Below are 16,864 nucleotides of genomic sequence, written 5' to 3'. Positions count from 1 at the left end.
GCTATAAAGCTGCTTCAAAGCAGTCCGGCTGCTATGGATGCTAAATACTTAAATATGTCCCAAAATAATGGTAATATTGACAAGAATAATCAGCAGTCTAGCTTTAATAACAGCTGAGTAAATCTCCTGTTCCAATATTGTTACTGACTGACGGACATACTGATGCTAAGTCAGGACAGTGACTATAATAGTAAGTTGTTGTAAAAAAACAAATAAAAAAAGTTCATTTATTTATCTCGTCAATGTATTGGTAACAAATTATGTAACAAAAAATAATTAAGAATATAAAAATCGTTAACATCTCCATTTTTCAAGATAACCATTATTTAGCTATCCACTCATTCCCACCCAGGGGACGTCCGATATTTTTATTTTGAGGGGTGTAAAATTACGAGTTTAACAAGTTTGAGGGGGGTAAAATAAGGAGTTTCACAAGTTTGAGGGGGGTAATTTAAGGGGTTTCACAAGTTTGAGGGGGATAAAATAAGTAGTTTCACAAGTTTGACGGGGGTAAAATAAGTAGTTTCACAAGTTTAAGGGGGTAAAATAAGTAGTTTCACAAATTTGAGGGGGGGAAAATATGTAGTTTCACAAGTTTGAGGGGAGTAATTTAAGGGGTTTCACAAATTTGAGGGGGGTAAAATAAGGAGTTTCACAAGTTTAAGGGGGGTAAATTAAGGGGTTTCACAAATTTGAGGGGGATAAAATAAGGAGTTTCACAAGTTTAAGGGGGGTAAAATAAGTAGTTTCACAAGTTTAAGGGGGTAAAATAAGAAGTTTCACAAGTTTGAGGGGGGTAAAATATGTAGTTTCACAAGTTTAAGGGGGGTAATTTAAGGGGTTTCACAAATTTGTGGGGGGTAAAATAAGGAGTTTCACAAGTTTAAGGGGGGTAAATTAAAGGGTTTCACAAATTTGAGGGGAGTAAAATAAGGAGTTTCACAAGTTTGAGGGGGGTAAACTAATTAAATTTAAAGTTTCAAAGTTTGATAGGGTATACACCATTTTACCCCTATGTCTAGCCCCCCCCTCATTTTACAATAAAAGAAAGGACAAATACCTATTGCATATTTATGAAATTAGGTTAATAACCCGTTTAGACAAAAAAGTTCCATTTCTTGACGCTAGGGCAAAGAGTGAGTAAATGAAAAAAAGGATTTTACCGAAAAATTTAATATTACTAGAAAAAAAACTTATCAATAAATGATGTAAACCCTTTTCACAGAGATTTAGTCACAGTTTTAAGAAAATATTCAATTATTTTTGTCTTCAGTTCAAAACAATTTAAATGTTATGTGATACATGAAAATCAATTTTAGGTACTATTTTCTTGTAAATAAGGTTCACACTATCTTCTTCTTCTATATGAACTAGAATGATTGTCTCCATGACTGCTAGAACTAGAACGATTTTGTCCATGACTGCTTCTGTCTCGGTATTCATCCCTATTTTATAATCTTTGTTTATAAAGGGGGGGGGGGGTAGGTTTCTGGTAGAATCCGTAAAGGTTATGTGTTATAAGTTAAAAACAGTAGGTAGTAGAACGATAAAAATTTATGTTACCTTTTTAAAAAAAAATTTTGTCTATAGTTCTTTTCAATAAGAAATACACATATATAATGAATAGTATCGTTCTACTACTATTTTTAAGCCTTAAACACCACACACCTTTACGAATTTTACCAGAAACCTACCTCTCCCTTTGTTAATGTTATATTATTTTAGTAGCAAAGCAAGGCAACGAGTTATATTTGTCAGTCATATAATGATATCAAGGACGTTCAAGAGTTCTTTTGAGGGGTGTAAAATGAGGAATTTCAAATATTTAAGGGGGGGGGGGTTAAACACTCCTTTTCACCTTTTATAATGTCCTTTATCGGTTAGGCTTTATTAACTGTAAATATCTCTACTATAGCCAGATTTAGAGAACTTGTAAGTATCTCTTATATACCCCCTCTTTTCTGGGGGGGGGGGGGGAGACTTATTACTAAAAATCCTGTCTCCCTTTTTATATACATTTTTCTTCTGCATAAATATATGAACAAAGACATGCCTGTGTCTGCCCTCATCTCTGTGACCACGGCTAGTTCGGTCATCATGACCACCCCAGTCTCTGCGGTCATGGTTGTCGTACCCGCGGTCACGGCTGCGCTGGTATGAATTGTTGTAGTCCGAGTAGGGCTGCCCCCGGGAATACATTCCCTGAAAAAAAAACAATTACAGTATTTTAGATGGAAAATTAACATTAAAAATTATAAATTTGACAGGAATTGTCAATTAATTATATAAAAGTATCATAATGTTCATCTGTCTGTCTGTAAAACCAATGAAAATGACAGTGAAGATTTTTATAGGTTCAGAGAGGGTACCTTCACCAAGAAAAATCATTTCTAGCAGAAAAAATACCACTCCCCAAAATTGGAGGGTCGACTAACCCTCCCTCTTTCCCTAAAGTGCCCCTATAGGCCTCTAGGAGCGTAGCCGCTAGAAAATTAGGTATATAGTAGAACTATCTAAATTATTTCGCACCTGGTCATGATGATACTGATTGTTGAACTGGTTGTTAAAAGAATGTTGGCCCCCATAGCGGGGGTCCTCCATAGGTGGTGGCGGTAGGGGGGGCAGTGGAGGGTTATGATCCCCCGGCGGCATGGGGGGAGGATTCATGCCATAGTCGTCACCAGGTGGCAAAGGAGGTTGATTCTGAAAAAGTATAACTGGCCATTCAAATGTTAAGCAGGGATAAAGGGATAAGACGATGAAATTTTCTTTTTCCCCAATTCTTATGTTAACCTGGATGTGGATAACCCCTAAAGGGAAGGATACAACATTAGGTCTAGTTTTAATAAATTTTAGTAGATACTAAATCTTGCTTATGACGTGCATATGCATAGTTATACCAAACTTCATATAGAAAATCAACCCTTTGGTTGCACAATCTTTGTCTGAAAACCTAAAGTGCGTGGTAATGAGTTGTGCCTAGTTTGGACCAAGGCATTCCTACACACTCCAACTAATAATATTGACACCTGACACCACAGAAGAAGGGTTAAGGAGGGGGGGGGAGGAAGTTTTGACACATTTGCGTAAACCTGGCACCTAGGCTTTATCTTTGGACTGAGAGGATAGATTATTAATGATAAAATCATTCTTATATGATGAATTTCACGAAGTTATAAGATTTTTTTGATAGGCCTCCAGGTTCCGGAGCTCCAGGGCTCCAGGTGGTCTCTGCACAGGTAAAAATGAAAAAATAAATTTTCTTAAAGTTACAAATCAACTTATAAACAAAATATGCGTCTTTTTTCTTCCCCCCCCTTTTTGACGCCTTTAGTTATGACGCGTTGATTGGCAGAACTTAGCACTTGCTCGTCAACTGCATCGGATGCGCTATAACCGCGGGCTAATTCTTATGTTAGACATGTTGTCTTAAACATCATAAGCTTATTAAAGGGGGGGGGGGCAGGGTTGTTGATTAATTTTAGCAGAATTACCTGAAAGTTATGATTGAACCCTCGGCTATTATCCCTCCAACTGTCGTTGTTTGGGTATTGGACCCCACCTCCAAACCCACCACCACCCACACCACCCCCACCGTGAAAGTTGTTGTATCCCCCATTTCTGTCCTCACCCCCTCCCCGCCTGCCAAGATCTGATGTGGAATATGACCGGGCGTGACCTCCGCCCAGCCCGCGGTCACCACGCTGCAACGGTTGACGGGGATATAGACCTGCAAAGAATCAGTCAAAAATCAATAAATGTTTTACAAACAAAGATTGGTTGGCCCAAACCAGCAGTAGCTGATGGCTGGTGAGGCAAAATTGTTTTTGTAAAAAATCCTACAAAATCACATAAAAAATCTACAAAAATTAAACAAAATCCTAATTTTTTTAAAGAATCCACCTAAGGTAAAAAATTTATGACAAAAATTTCAATTCAAGATTTGGAAGATTATATGAATTTAATTGTTAAAATTCACTAAGTAAATATCATATTTAGTTTTTCAAAAAAATTTATTTTCTGTGTAATTAAAGCACCATTTTAGGTGTTCTAAAAAGGATTACTCTGTATCACACTCAACTTACATTGATTATTGCATTAATATTTTCTACGAGGGCTAGGTCTCGAGCTGTGGTACTCCGGAGAGGTGAGCTGATCCACAATTAAATTTTGTTTTTTTATTGTCATTATTTCAGCATGAATTTGATTTATTTTTATTAGTTTTAAACACATTTTTGGAACACCCTTGTGCTTTAAAGTAACAAATACTGAAAAATTAATAATAAATTACAAAGTAGCTTCTCTAAAAAGTAAAACTTACCAAGTCCTGTCTGTTTGTGCTGAAGTCTTAGTTTGGATCCATACAGTTCTACTCCATTTAATAGATCATAAGCATATTTTATACTCTCCTCATGTTCATATACTAAACAAGTAGAATTATATACATAAGTAGCACAGTAATCCTTATACTAAAGTAACAGGATGTCTCTCTGTCTGTCTGCTTGTTTGTATGTTTGTACTGAAGGATATCGCTAACCGCTGAACCGATTAGGTTCTCCTTAGCAGGATAGCTTCTCATAGGTCCTGGGGAGGTTATAACTATTTTTGGGGATGGTACTATCACCCTACCAAGAGAAATTGCCCTAGAAATAAAATCCCCCCCCCCCCATTATAATTAAATTTTTTTGTAAAGGAGAACCACATCGGTTCAGCGGTTAGCGAGATCCTTCGGTACAAACAAACATACAAGGAAACTAACAGCCATTCTGTTACATAAGAATATTTTTGTTTGGTTTTTCTGTTAACCACTGAACCATTTAATATGTAAAGTAACAAGGATTAACAACTCTATTAACTTCTAAACAGACAGACAGACAGATGAACAGACAAACCCTGGCTATGAAGTAGCTGCTCTACTATAAAATATTAAAAAAATTACCTACAAATGCAAAATTCTTTTTCTTTTTTGTAACTTTGTCTGTGGGTTGTGTTAATCTTTCTAATGGTCCGGCATTCATAAATAGTTCATACAATACATCCTCCTCACACTAAAACAAGGAATCCTTAGGGTTGGGCCGGATATCCGGCAATTTTCAATATCCGGCTAGATACCGGATATTGAAACAATCCAGATACCGGATATTCGGTAACTTGCCGGGTATCCGGCCGGATATTTGGTAATTTGCCGGATAACGAACGTTGGCCAGATATCCGGCCCAACCCTAACAAGGATGACATCATACCTACATAAAAGCAAAGCTCAACAAAACATAAAGTTAAACAAATCAAAATCTTACCTAACTATTAACCATCGGTAAAAAATTTATAAAAGACCTTCGATTAATCTAATTTTTGGAAGACTGATTCTTAGGACAACAAAGCACTATGTTATAAGCGAAATATCTCTATAATTGTGTCCTAATAATATTCAGAAGAATCAACGTGTATACAGATAAATACCTCCCTCCCTTTTTCAATGACCTTTTCGTCTGCTAGCAAATTGTTTACTACTACTTAGCTGTGTTAATATTCCCGGCATCATTGGTTGATTTTCAAAGACCCACTTGAGAGTCAGCAATAGGTTATTGGGATGGGGAGATACAGTCATTTAACCCCTTTCCCCTCTTGCATTTTACTCTAGTATACTGTATACCTTTTCGTCTAAATTTCCGACCCAAAGTGTTCTCATCCGTTCTTCCAGCTCCTCTGCAGACAAGCTGGAATCTAGAAACAACAATGTTCACGGTAAAATGTTTCTGGTAACCATTTTTTCAAAAAAATCTTAATTTTAAAAGCTGCTAGCGGCCAATCGGCTGAACGTATATATTATTTTCGCACAAAATTATAACTTGCAAAAATAGGCCTACATATAATCTGGAATGGCCATTACTAAAAAGTGTACAATTTTCTCGCAGTGCACATAAATGCGCGAAAAAAAGGACTTATTTTACGCATGTTTCTTCTGATAAGCTATCCATGGGCATAAATGTATCTTGACCATTCCAGGTTATTTTATATAATCAAATTATAATAAATATGAAAACTTGAATTAACTGAATGCATTTTGGGGCATTAGCTACTTCATTGAATCTTCCATTGTTTCCCTCCTTGAGAAAAAAAAGGAAGAAAAAATGAAATAATTTTTGCAGCCTGTGAAAAAAATAATATAGTGCAAAATTTAAACCCCTAAATAACGCCCAGAACAAAAAATAATCTCTAACTATTTTTTATCAACGAAATAGAAAGTGAGGGAAAAATGTTACCCTCTTTTCCCATTAAAAAAAAAGTTCTTTTAGATGCCCCTAGGGGTGAAGTCACTGATTCAAGTAAATGCAAAGAGCGCAGCAACTATACATATAATGTAACAATACTAACCTGCATCATTATTTATCGCCATTTTTGGAATTTAAAATGATTCAATTGTTAGATATCTATTTTCTTTTTTTCTGAAATTATTTATATTATTTTTTGAGAAATATAAAAAAAACATTGAAGCAAACAATGTATCAATAAATAGCATGACATTATTAGAAATTTATATTTATTCTAATACATATGAATTAATAATATATAACAATCAATTTTAATTCAATCATAGCCAATTTATTTTATAAAGTTTAATAGGTTTGATAATAGTCTTAAACTCTTTCATGCATTATTCATTACATTAATGACTTAACAGGGGTGTTTATTCTGCAAAGATTCATTTATTTCCCATTATTCAGAGGGATTTTTGTGTCTGTGGAAGTAGACGAGAGGGCAAGTAGCTTTTTGTAGATTTTTCAAATATTTACCTGTTGTTTTCAGTACACATTAATTTTTCATCCCCCCCCCCCCCCCCCACCCTCTTAGACGGGGATCCAATACAGAATATACACTCCTGTGACTTAATATGACTTTTTAACAATAACATCTTTGTAAATAATAGAATAATTATCCTTCTTCTTATCAAGAGTCTTCTTATTATCAACCAATGTATCATCTTCATTATTATCACAAGCATCTTCAATAACATTTTCATTAGTTTCTTTGACAGATTTATTTTTGTGTAGAAATATTGGGTTCTTCATGGGGTAGATTTTATCTTTGGCGCTGATTTGGTTGTAAAATCTTTCCTCACTAAAAATTTGTCTTAGTTTTTATAACACTTTAATACTAGTATGCTCGTCTGTTAAGATGTATATTTTATAATTCAAAATAATCCTTGTAGGTACATATTTTATTGATACCTAGGTACCAAATATGATTAATTCCAAAAATAAGACCACTAAATTTTATTTCCCCCCCCGGCCCCCACCTCAAAAAAAAACACTCACTTAAAATCAAGAAGTTGAGTATGAGAAATGCCCACTAAAATTAGCAACTAATGGCCATGGTAGGTTATGAGTGACTATGACTTAAAGATAAAGTTAATGCAATCAAAAAGCTTCAATGCATTCGGTATCTTGAACAAAGTATAATTTTTTTTTAATATTGCCAAGTCACCCTGGTAAATAAGACAACTTTCCTGTTGAATAGCTGATGTTGAGTGTACAAGCAGTACAGTTGTCGGTCAGGTGAGGATTGATGTAGAGCTGTAGTTCGAGAATCTATTAGGGTTGACAACAGTTTTCTCATATAGGTAGAGGCATATACTCCAGTCTCATGGTATACCTAGATAGTAAGATAGATATATGTAATTACCTGTACTATTCATAATAAAAAAAATTGATTTTGCTGTAACTATAACACGTTTTTTGATAGTAAATTATTCAGATAAAAACCTGTTACACATTAACCATGATTTTGACATCATTTTATTTTAAACACAATATCCTAAGAAATTCTATGTAATATGCAAAAAAGTATTTAACTTTTTTGTATAACCACCTCTTACTTGCTAAAATATCATGCTAGGTGAGAGGGGTAATTATAAACATTTTTATAAAAACATAAATATAAAATAAAGTTAGTCTTTACTAAAATAGTATTAATTAATGTAATTGTATGCAAAAATAATTTTAAAATATTTTTGCAAAGTTTATACTTTATTGTGCAGTCAGGCTAAACTTGTGTGCAAGACAAAAGAGAGAGTGGGGGGGGGGGTAAGTAGGGAGGGTTGGAAGTGAACCAGGATCTTGCCATGAAAAGAATGCCAGTGGGAGTCTAGGCCTAACTTTCAAAGAGATCAGACATGCCTAGTGCTCTCTACTTACTGCATGATTTAGGCTAAACTTTTAAGCTTAAATATGTTGCTGTATGTAATTGAACTTATATTCTTATATCAATACTTTTAAAATAAAATTCTAAAACAATCATACATCTAGTGTTCAATAAGTAAGTCTTTAAGGTGATAGAAAAATCAAACATTTAAATAGGCAGTTAGGCAGTTGAACACAGGCCTTTAAACTACACACTCCAACCTAAAAATGTCTTATAGAAAATACACTTGAAATTAAATATTCAATGTATTCCAGTAGATAGAAAATAGGAGAAGGTTAATATTTTAGTTAATACTCTTTAAAGGTTTAATCTTAAAGATGTGTTAACTCTATTCAATATTCATAATGATTTAAATAATCAAGGTATTGAATACTGTTAGGAATTATTTTAGTTGGTTATCTTTTGGATTTAAGTCCAAAAGAGATATCAACTTTGAATTATAAGCTAGTGTATAAAAAAAACCTAGTTTATATTTCATATTGTTGTACATATTTTAGTTGGTTATCTTTTGGATTTAAAAGGTCTAAAAGAGATATCAACTTTGAATTATAATCTAGTGTCCAAAAAACCTAGATTGTATATTCATACTTTTGTAATTATTTTAGTTAATTATCTTTTGGATTTAAAAGGTCCAAAAGAGATATTAACTCTGTTTTTATTTGTATAATCTTAGATAAATGACATATTATATCTAATAGATATGTAATTTGATCTAAATATATAACCCCTGTTGAATATTCATTGATAAATTATTAATTTTTAGTATAATATACTACATTATACCCTGACTTAACAAAAAAGTAGTCAGTTGACTAGCCAAGGCTAGGGGGAGTGTTTACATATAGCTCCCTTATATACCTAATGTTTAATTAATAATAATAACATTAGTAATAATAAAACCAACAACTTACCCCTTACACACCCCCCCTGTCCTATCCTAGAAAGGCTGTCCATATTTTTATTATGGAGGCTGAGGGGTAGGGTGGAGGTTGTATTTTTATGTGAGGAGGGGGTTAAGTTTAGTTGGAATAAACCAACATGTTAAGATTGCTGCTATGCTTACAATAGATAAAACTGACCTCTTGATAGAAAGTGTTAATACTGTTGATGACAACAAAATTGACGTTGCAATTAATTCTGCACAATCTGATCAGATCACACACACACATTGTACAAGGTTTACTACACAAAAAAGGATTGTTTATTATATTATAAAATTTAAGTGGTGATTGAACCCTCACCCGAACTAATTATGAACCTTCCCAGGACCTATGAGAAGCTATCCTGTAAAGGTGAACCACAGAAGTTCAGCGGTTAGCGAGATCCTTCGGTACGAACACACAGACAGACACATAGTAATCCTGTTTCTTTATTATAAGTATTGTAAAAGTCGGGTGACAAAAACTTTAAAATTTGCTGTTGCCTTGTTATTGCTAGTTATGGACAAAATTTAGATTGTTCTATTAACTTTACCCCAATGTGTGTCTGCCTGTGAAGACTGGCTAGTGTGAGCTCCAGTGACTCTGGTGTAAAGACCTGCACAACTTGGAGCCGGTCCAGAGATCTCTTTACAATGTGCCACTGCTCCGTAGTATTGATCCTCTGTTTTCGTCTGACTTTCTTGGGAAGTGAATGATAATGGTCCGTGGCCACGCCACTTACTATCTGCTCAAGCTCGACTGCGAAATCGTCAACCTTAATTTCAATTAAATATAAGAGTAACAAGATGTTTGTCTGTACGTCTGTTTGTCTTTTATTACAAAAGGATCTAGCTAATAGCTTTACCGATTTAGTTCTCCTTAACAGCAAAGCATCTTTTTAACTAACTTTTTGATTTTTAAAACTAAAAATCGACCCCTTTCTTCTAATGCCCCTAGAAACTTCTAGGAGCGTAGCCGCTGGCTAATAATAAAATGCACCTGCTAACCTTTAGCTTGTGATCAGTATCTATAAAAAGAACTGTCATCTCTTGACCAGGAAATGGAACTTCTCTATACTCTGTGCACAGTATGGCTTTGCAGAGAACCTGGATTTAAATCTATTATATTCCATTAATCAAAAACAAATTGATTTGCGTCATACTCACAAGGGAGACGTTACAAAGAGTTATATGTTTATAACATCCCATAATATAAAGTATTAAGGTGATTTTCGTTGAGATCTTTTTAATGACGCAGACGAAATCGACTAAGTTTTGTATTTCAGAAAAGCTTTAGAGAGATTCTGCGTATGTATCTTATCTAAAATTTGAGACGCTCTAGAAGCTAAGGACAAAGCCTCTAGTATCATATAAAGTAATCTTTTTAAAGGGGGGGGGGGGGTTAATTGCCAAGCTCTCAAAAAGCTTAAAACCAAATGCATCTATCCTCTAGGTCCTTTGAATTCGAATGGTTAGGGAGAGAGGACAAAAGAATATAAAACAATCATCCCATGACTAAAATCTACACCAAAAAAAAATAGCCTAAAAGCATATGGAGCCTATGTTAAGAAACCCTTAACTGAATCGGTTAAGAGCGGATAGCGAGATTTTAACAAATAAAATAAATTTTGAAATAATGGAATCGTCCGCCTGACCTGAAGAAGCAGACTATTAATTCCATGGCTATTATCTGTCGACACCATATTAACAACAGGAAGATATGGTGTGTCATCAAGCAACATCTCATTACCATCACCAACTATTTGGAGAAAAGGATTTATATAACTCCTTTTCTCTTGATTAGGAATTGTTTTTTCAGCATCATGCGCCATTTTTAATTATTGACTTTTTATTTGATTATTTTTATAACTATCACAGTAATTTGAGAAGTAGCGGTGCTACTGTATAATTATAGTTCTGAGTGTGTCCAATCATGCGAGGAATACCAGTCAGCTTGCTCTTTCCTAGAGACATTTTAACATTATTATACAATATAAGTGATGAAATTCAGGTTGTGATAGAAAATAAGAAAAGACAAGGATGACAACATTTATGAGTTTGGAAGTTCAAAAAATTCATGGATGGTAATAAAGACATGGAGATTCGAAAAACTTTTATAAAAGTATTTTGATATTTTTTGTAGAATGACTGACAGACTGACGGACAAAGTAAATTACATTGTAACTGGTTGCTCATTGGTATTGGGAAAATTAACAAATTCAGTCCTCAAACTTGAATAACAGCTAAGGAAAATCACATTTCACCAATAACGGGCGGACAGACAAAGTGAATTATAGAGTAGCTTTGCTACTGAAACTAAAATCCAAATTTTCACTTATGCAAACTGACTAATGTTAAACTTTCCTGTAAGTATTTTCTCCTGTAATAACAATCTCTAGTCCCGGACCAAAATATGACATGATATAGGAGGAGTTGTCTGCAGGCCCCAGAGTTTGGGTGGCTATTAGGATCACATCAATCAGGTTTCCTTCAAAATAGGATTAGTTATTTATCGCATCAAAGCAAAGCACAAACAAATCATGGATTGGAATGCAGACAAGGAGATTTAAATAGCATTTTTGTTAAAAAAAGATTTATTAGAGAAAAAATGACGTATTTTAAATTTTTTTTTTATGACAGACTGACAGTCGTCAATGTTGTCTACTTAGCAGTTGAGAAAATCACATTTCCCCAAAAGCGTTACGGACGGATTGACTTACAGATAGAAAAAGTGTTAGGTATACAAAATAAATTTAGACTACAAAAAAGTCTAAAACGAAAGTCTCAGAAAAGGGGTGAATTTTTTAAATATAAAGACGTACCTATAAAGAAGAATCCCAATGTGGCAAACTTTAGAACACCAATGGCGGGATAACCAAGATAAAACCTATCCGCTCCAAACATTCCTGAACAGAAATAAATATTTGTTTTTTCCGATATTTCTAATTGTAAAACACTTACCCTCCCTGAAAATATTTATAAAACTTCTTGAACTATAAGATGCTTCGCTGAAGTGAAGAACCATATCGTTTCAGCAGTCTGCGAAATCCTAACAAAACTGGTCTTAATTTAATACATATTTTTTAATATTGTCTGTAGTACGATATGATACATTTAAAATCGGTTCTAATCCAGCGGATATTAATCGGTTTCGGAGCCATATTAGAAATAATATTACCTAGAAATATGGAGAGAAGAAGGGCTGTGTCAAAATAATATCCATTTGTCCATTTACAGTCAACCTATACCATTTTTTTACTTATTTAATATTTCACAACCAGATTTTTTATGGTATAAAAACTAAGAGTTAAGCACAAAAAATAATAACACTTTTGGCTTTTGATTTATTTTATACCTGATTTTATTTCATGATTAATGACAATTTGATAGTAACAAAGCATTTGATTTAATACGAAATCTAAATTTTTTAGTTCATTTTACATGCAAGAGACTCAAGTATTACGAAATCCAAGTATCTAGTACTAAAATTTTTTTTACAGCTTGAAAACAATATTAAAACATATGATATAACTCATTATTAGAACTTAATAATATATCATTTCAGACAACATCAATTCACCAATTTAAAAAAAATTGAAGTAAGTGTTTCTTTTTATGATTAAGTAAAATAAAATTCCTCGAGATAGAAGGTGGAATTGCAGGTCTCCTTGCAGATAATACCCGGGGCTGCCAGGCACTCTTGTAATCCTTTACCCTCCCTGAATATAAATACTAAAGGTTTCCTTGCAGATAATACCCGGGGCTGCCAGGCACTCTTGTAATCCTTTACCCTCCCTAAATATGAATACTAAAGGTCTCCATGCAGATAATACCCGGGGCTGCCAGGCACTCTTGTAATCCTTTACCCTCCATAAATATGAATACTAAAGGTCTCCTTGCAGATAATACCCGGGGCTGCCAGGCACTCTTGTAATCCTTTACCCTCCCTAAATATGAATACTAAAGGTCTCCTTGCAGATAATACCCGGGGCTGCCAGACACTCTTGTAATCCTTTACCCTCCCTGAATATAAAAAATGAATGTTTCCATGCGATCATATTTTGATCTGCAAAAATTGTTTCAAATATTTGATTTGAGCGCTGCATTTATAAGCTACCAGAAAATTTAGATCAATCGTTATAAAAAAAATAACAGTTTGTCTGTCTGTATATATATATATGTATCAAATATCTCACTAACCGCTGGACCGATATGGTTCTCATTTACAGTAAAGATTCTTAACAGTCCACCCTCCCAAGAGAATTCGCAACACCATATTTTAACCTTTTCTTTATAAAGTAAGATTTAAAGTAGCTACTATTAGCATATAAATCAGTACACTAAAATAACTACGTATAACTATACAGGGACAAAGTTACAGAGGTATACCCGTATTATAGAGTAGCTGTGCTGCCAGAAATCTGGAAGATCCATCATTAGGTATTACCTGGAACAGTTGGCTATTTGTTGAGTCTCCGGATCAATATTCAGTTTTGTACACAGAAATTGACCAGTCTATACACATATCATATTATCAGTAAAGTAACTAAGGGAGAGAGGGGACATTTGGCTGTTTATTACACCTAGTCCCCAAAGTTTTATAATGATGTTTTTTTATTCGTTGGTCTAACAACTTTAGGACCTTAATTGTATTTTGATTGGTTGTTTCTTTGACTTAAATGTCACTTTAAACCACTAATTGTATTCTACAAAGGGATATAATTAAGGTAGTTTTAGGCTATTTTCCTGACATTTTCCCTAGAGGCTAATGGTGAAGTAACTAGTTTAATATTTTATAGGTAAAGATATATCCATTTGCTACCTAACTGATAATATATATGGTTCCTGAAGTGTTGTGTTACAAGAGTCCACTAGAACCTCTCCATCTCCCACTATACACTCATCACAACAAACTAAATACAACATGATAAAAATTTTAAAGCGCTTCACACACCTAATTTCTAAAATCAATTGTAACTTGTTATATTTCTAACCCCAGCGGGGTCATACTTCCTGCGAGACTCGTCATTTGACCCTCTACTTATGATTTAAGAATTTAAAAAACAAAGTGACATTTTTTCTAGGGGCAATTTCTCTTGGGGAGGTAGTATGGAGTACTCCTCTCCTCTAAATAGTTATAAATCTTCCCAGCGCCTCACTGTAACAGAGAACCACATCGGTTCAGCGGTTATCAAGATACTTTGCTACACTCACACATATATAGACACACAGTTACTTCTATGTTATGATTTATAATTTACCTGTAAAAAATACTGTTAACAAGAACAGAAAAACCAGGAGGTAACTAATTTTCATTTGGAGATCAATTTAAACACTTTTTAGCTTCTTAAAACAGAAATCACGTACATTTTTATAAGAACAACATTATTAAATAATCTAAAATAATTGACAAATACTAATATAACTGTTATCATTAATAATTTACATAAAAAAATATATAAAAATTTAAGGTTATTTAGGTTTACAATTACATGTATGAATTTTAATGAAAGATATTTTGACAACACAAAAACTATTTTCTCGTATTCATTCGAATCCGGTGGATAGGAACCGGTTCTCATCCATACGAAAAAACTATGTCTAGCATCGTATTATATCCAGTTTTCTACGAATATAGAAATGTACAATCATAAGATTAAAACCAGTTTTTTTAGCCGGTGCCTCCGGCACCTCGGGGCTAAAAAAAACTAGTTTTAATCTTATAATTGTACATTCTATATCCGCGGAAAGCCGTTTATAATACGATACGAGAAATAACTATTCTCGTATTCATTCGAATCCGGTGGATAGGAACCGGTTCTCATCCATACGAAAAAACTATGTCTAGCTTCGTATTATATCCAGCTTTCTACGAATATAAAAATGTACAATCATAAGATTAAAACCAGTTTTTTTAGCCGATGCCTTCGGCACCTCGGGGCTAAAAAACTAGTTTTAATCTCATAATTGTACATTCTATATCCGCGGAAAGCCGTTTATAATACGATGCGAGAAATAACTATTAAAATCTCACACAATAATAATCTTTTCCAGTATGGCTTCGAAACCGATAAATATCCGCTGGATTAGAACCGGTTCTCAGTCGCACAAATAATCATTTTTAGCATTGTATTACCGACAATTTTCCGCGAAATGAAATTAAAAATAATAACCCCTCGGGGCTAACAAAATTGGTTTTTATCTTTTAATTTTTCATTTTAATATACGCGGAAAGCTGTCTATATAACGATGAGACAAATAAATATATGTAAAAAGTTTGTCAAATATAAAAGGAGGAAAGTTTGAAGACAAAATATTCCTACGATGAAATATTCCAGGTATTTATGATTTTCTTTACTTTATGAAATAAAAAATAATTTTAATAATTTCACGATTTTCAACACTTATTTGAATAGATATAATTTGAAGTTTACAAGGCATAATTTTTTTGCATAATTTTCTTAATTTATCAAAAACAAATAATAAAATAGAACTTAAAATGTAGATTTTTCTAAATTAATCCTTTGATTTTTAATAGGTAGTTTTTAATCTGAAAATCTGAATGTATAAAAATTTACGAAATGATGAATGTTTAACTATTGAACTTCGGCATCTTACATTCAGCCGTCAAAACTGCCATATTCACGACTGCGGTGATCTGCGATGTGAATCTTTATTTTTGGAAGATCTGTCATATCTGCGTATCTGGGAAGGGGAGCGTCGCGTATTTTCTGGGCTATTGTCGCGGCTCCTTGAACTGTAGCTTGGAGAGAGTGGATTGTAGTATCGACTCATTCGACTTCCTATCCTATCAACCTGCTCATGTCTCCTTGCCCCTCCTCCATATGGGGTGGTAGCTTCCTGTAGGATTTATGTTCAATAAATATTGTACATCAGAAAGTAACATGTCTGTGAGTTTTTAGTCTATGATCACGCTAACCGCGCCTGACCGATATGGTTAATACTTTACAGCGAGGCTACGTAAAGTCCATAAGATTTAAACTATTTTCTCGTTTTCATTCGAATCCGGTGGATAGGAACCGGCTTTCTACGAATATAAAAATGTACAATCATAAGATTAAAACCAGTTTTTTAGCCGGTGCCTCCGGCACCTCGGGGCTAAAAAAAAATAGGGATCATGGAAAGAAAACGAAGTTTCCGGTTTCGTCGTTTTTTCACAGTAGACTTTCTCATACTTCTAGCCCCTGCGGGGGGCTCTAGCCCTGCGGGGCATATTTTCTAACCCTGCGGGGCAATCATTAACATTTACTTAACCTAACCTAACCTAAAATAACCCTTCAAAAGCTACTGTGAAAATACGATGAAACCGGAAACTTCGTTTTCTTTCCATGATCCAAAAATATTTTTAATCTTATAATTGTACATTCTATATCCGCGGAAAGCCGTTTATAATACGATGCGATAAATAACTATTCTCGTATTCATTCGAATCCGGTGGATAAGAACCGGTTCTCATCCATACGAAAAAAAGCTATGTCTAGCATCGTATTATATCCAGCTTTCTACCAATATAAAAATGTAGAATCATAAGATTAAAACCAGTTTTTTACCCCGCGCCTTCGGCACCTCGGGACTAAAAAACTCGTTTTAATCTTATAATTGTACATTCTATATCATTCTATATCTAGCGGAAAGCTGTTTATAATACGATGCGAGAAATAACTATTAACATTTATATTCATTTAGAATTTTTCTACAAGAGGGGTAATTTTGTTTATCTTC

At 33.9% G+C, this 16,864-nt stretch overlaps 4 protein-coding genes across 6 annotated transcripts in view; all 4 read right to left on the bottom strand.

The window, feature by feature from the left end:
- Window positions 1-213: 213 nt before the first annotated feature.
- LOC145321892 (uncharacterized) lies at window positions 214-6,449 on the bottom strand. 2 transcript variants are annotated; one of them, XR_013880441.1, is made up of 9 exons: window positions 6,376-6,449; window positions 5,654-5,724; window positions 4,940-5,048; window positions 4,322-4,423; window positions 3,495-3,730; window positions 2,530-2,703; window positions 2,054-2,202; window positions 1,164-1,445; window positions 214-301 (listed from the first exon to the last, which is right to left on the bottom strand). XR_013880441.1 is itself a non-coding variant. In XM_080163537.1 (8 exons), exons 1-8 carry the CDS (start codon window positions 6,395-6,397, stop codon window positions 1,349-1,351), a joined length of 960 nt encoding a protein of 319 aa, XP_080019663.1. In that variant the 5' UTR covers window positions 6,398-6,449; the 3' UTR covers window positions 214-1,348. The 2 variants fall into 2 exon arrangements, 1 of the variants encoding a protein (XP_080019663.1); XM_080163537.1 differs by having other exon boundaries at window positions 214-1,445.
- Window positions 6,435-10,953, bottom strand: LOC145321894 (uncharacterized). The gene is made up of 5 exons (XM_080163539.1): window positions 10,777-10,953; window positions 10,130-10,228; window positions 9,692-9,897; window positions 9,282-9,348; window positions 6,435-7,653 (listed from the first exon to the last, which is right to left on the bottom strand). Exons 1-5 carry the CDS (start codon window positions 10,951-10,953, stop codon window positions 7,468-7,470), a joined length of 735 nt encoding a protein of 244 aa, XP_080019665.1. The 3' UTR covers window positions 6,435-7,467.
- On the bottom strand, window positions 10,911-14,532 carry bisc (TM2 domain-containing protein 1 biscotti). Its single transcript, XM_080163542.1, has 8 exons — window positions 14,383-14,532; window positions 13,969-14,034; window positions 13,569-13,638; window positions 12,761-12,840; window positions 12,300-12,365; window positions 11,944-12,027; window positions 11,488-11,609; window positions 10,911-11,087 (listed from the first exon to the last, which is right to left on the bottom strand). Exons 1-8 carry the CDS (start codon window positions 14,435-14,437, stop codon window positions 11,031-11,033), a joined length of 600 nt encoding a protein of 199 aa, XP_080019668.1. The 5' UTR covers window positions 14,438-14,532; the 3' UTR covers window positions 10,911-11,030.
- The window catches only part of LOC145321886 (uncharacterized), a 37,310-nt gene continuing 34,963 nt past the window's right edge, over window positions 14,518-16,864 (bottom strand). For both annotated transcript variants that reach the window (XM_080163528.1, XM_080163529.1), the window contains one exon: window positions 14,518-15,978. In XM_080163528.1, the coding sequence (XP_080019654.1) occupies window positions 15,764-15,978 (215 nt within the window). In that variant the 3' untranslated portion in view covers window positions 14,518-15,763. The remainder of the gene's footprint in view (window positions 15,979-16,864) is intronic.

Source organism: Acartia tonsa, chromosome 6 (genome assembly GCF_053477335.1).
Source record: "Acartia tonsa isolate MP-2025a chromosome 6, ASM5347733v1, whole genome shotgun sequence".
Classification (NCBI taxonomy): Eukaryota; Metazoa; Arthropoda; class Copepoda; order Calanoida; family Acartiidae; genus Acartia; species Acartia tonsa.
The sequence above is the reverse complement of the archived record's forward strand: the minus strand, read 5'-3'. Positions and strand labels throughout refer to the sequence as shown.

What these genes read in the sequence shown, in the direction of transcription:
- LOC145321892 (XM_080163537.1), bottom strand. Translation starts at nt 6,397, where the DNA reads ATGGCGATAAATAATGATGCAG. An exon ending in TCGGAAATTTAGACGAAAAG is followed by an intron (nt 5,049 to 5,653) that starts GTATACAGTATA and finishes TCCTTGTTTTAG; the next exon opens with TGTGAGGAGGATGTATTGTA. An exon ending in GGTTCAATCATAACTTTCAG is followed by an intron (nt 2,704 to 3,494) that starts GTAATTCTGCTA and finishes ATACTTTTTCAG; the next exon opens with AATCAACCTCCTTTGCCACC.
- LOC145321894 (XM_080163539.1), bottom strand. Translation starts at nt 10,953, where the DNA reads ATGGCGCATGATGCTGAAAAAACAATTCCTAATCAAGAGAAAAGGAGT. An exon ending in TTAATAGTCTGCTTCTTCAG is followed by an intron (nt 10,229 to 10,776) that starts GTCAGGCGGACG and finishes ATTTAAATCCAG; the next exon opens with GTTCTCTGCAAAGCCATACT. An exon ending in ACACTAGCCAGTCTTCACAG is followed by an intron (nt 9,349 to 9,691) that starts GCAGACACACAT and finishes TGATCTGATCAG; the next exon opens with ATTGTGCAGAATTAATTGCA.
- bisc (XM_080163542.1), bottom strand. Translation starts at nt 14,437, where the DNA reads ATGAAAATTAGTTACCTCCTGGTTTTTCTGTTCTTGTTAACAGTATTT. An exon ending in CAATTCCACCTTCTATCTCG is followed by an intron (nt 12,366 to 12,760) that starts AGGAATTTTATT and finishes AAAAAATGGTAT; the next exon opens with AGGTTGACTGTAAATGGACA. An exon ending in TCTTCTCTCCATATTTCTAG is followed by an intron (nt 12,028 to 12,299) that starts GTAATATTATTT and finishes ATTTCTGTTCAG; the next exon opens with GAATGTTTGGAGCGGATAGG.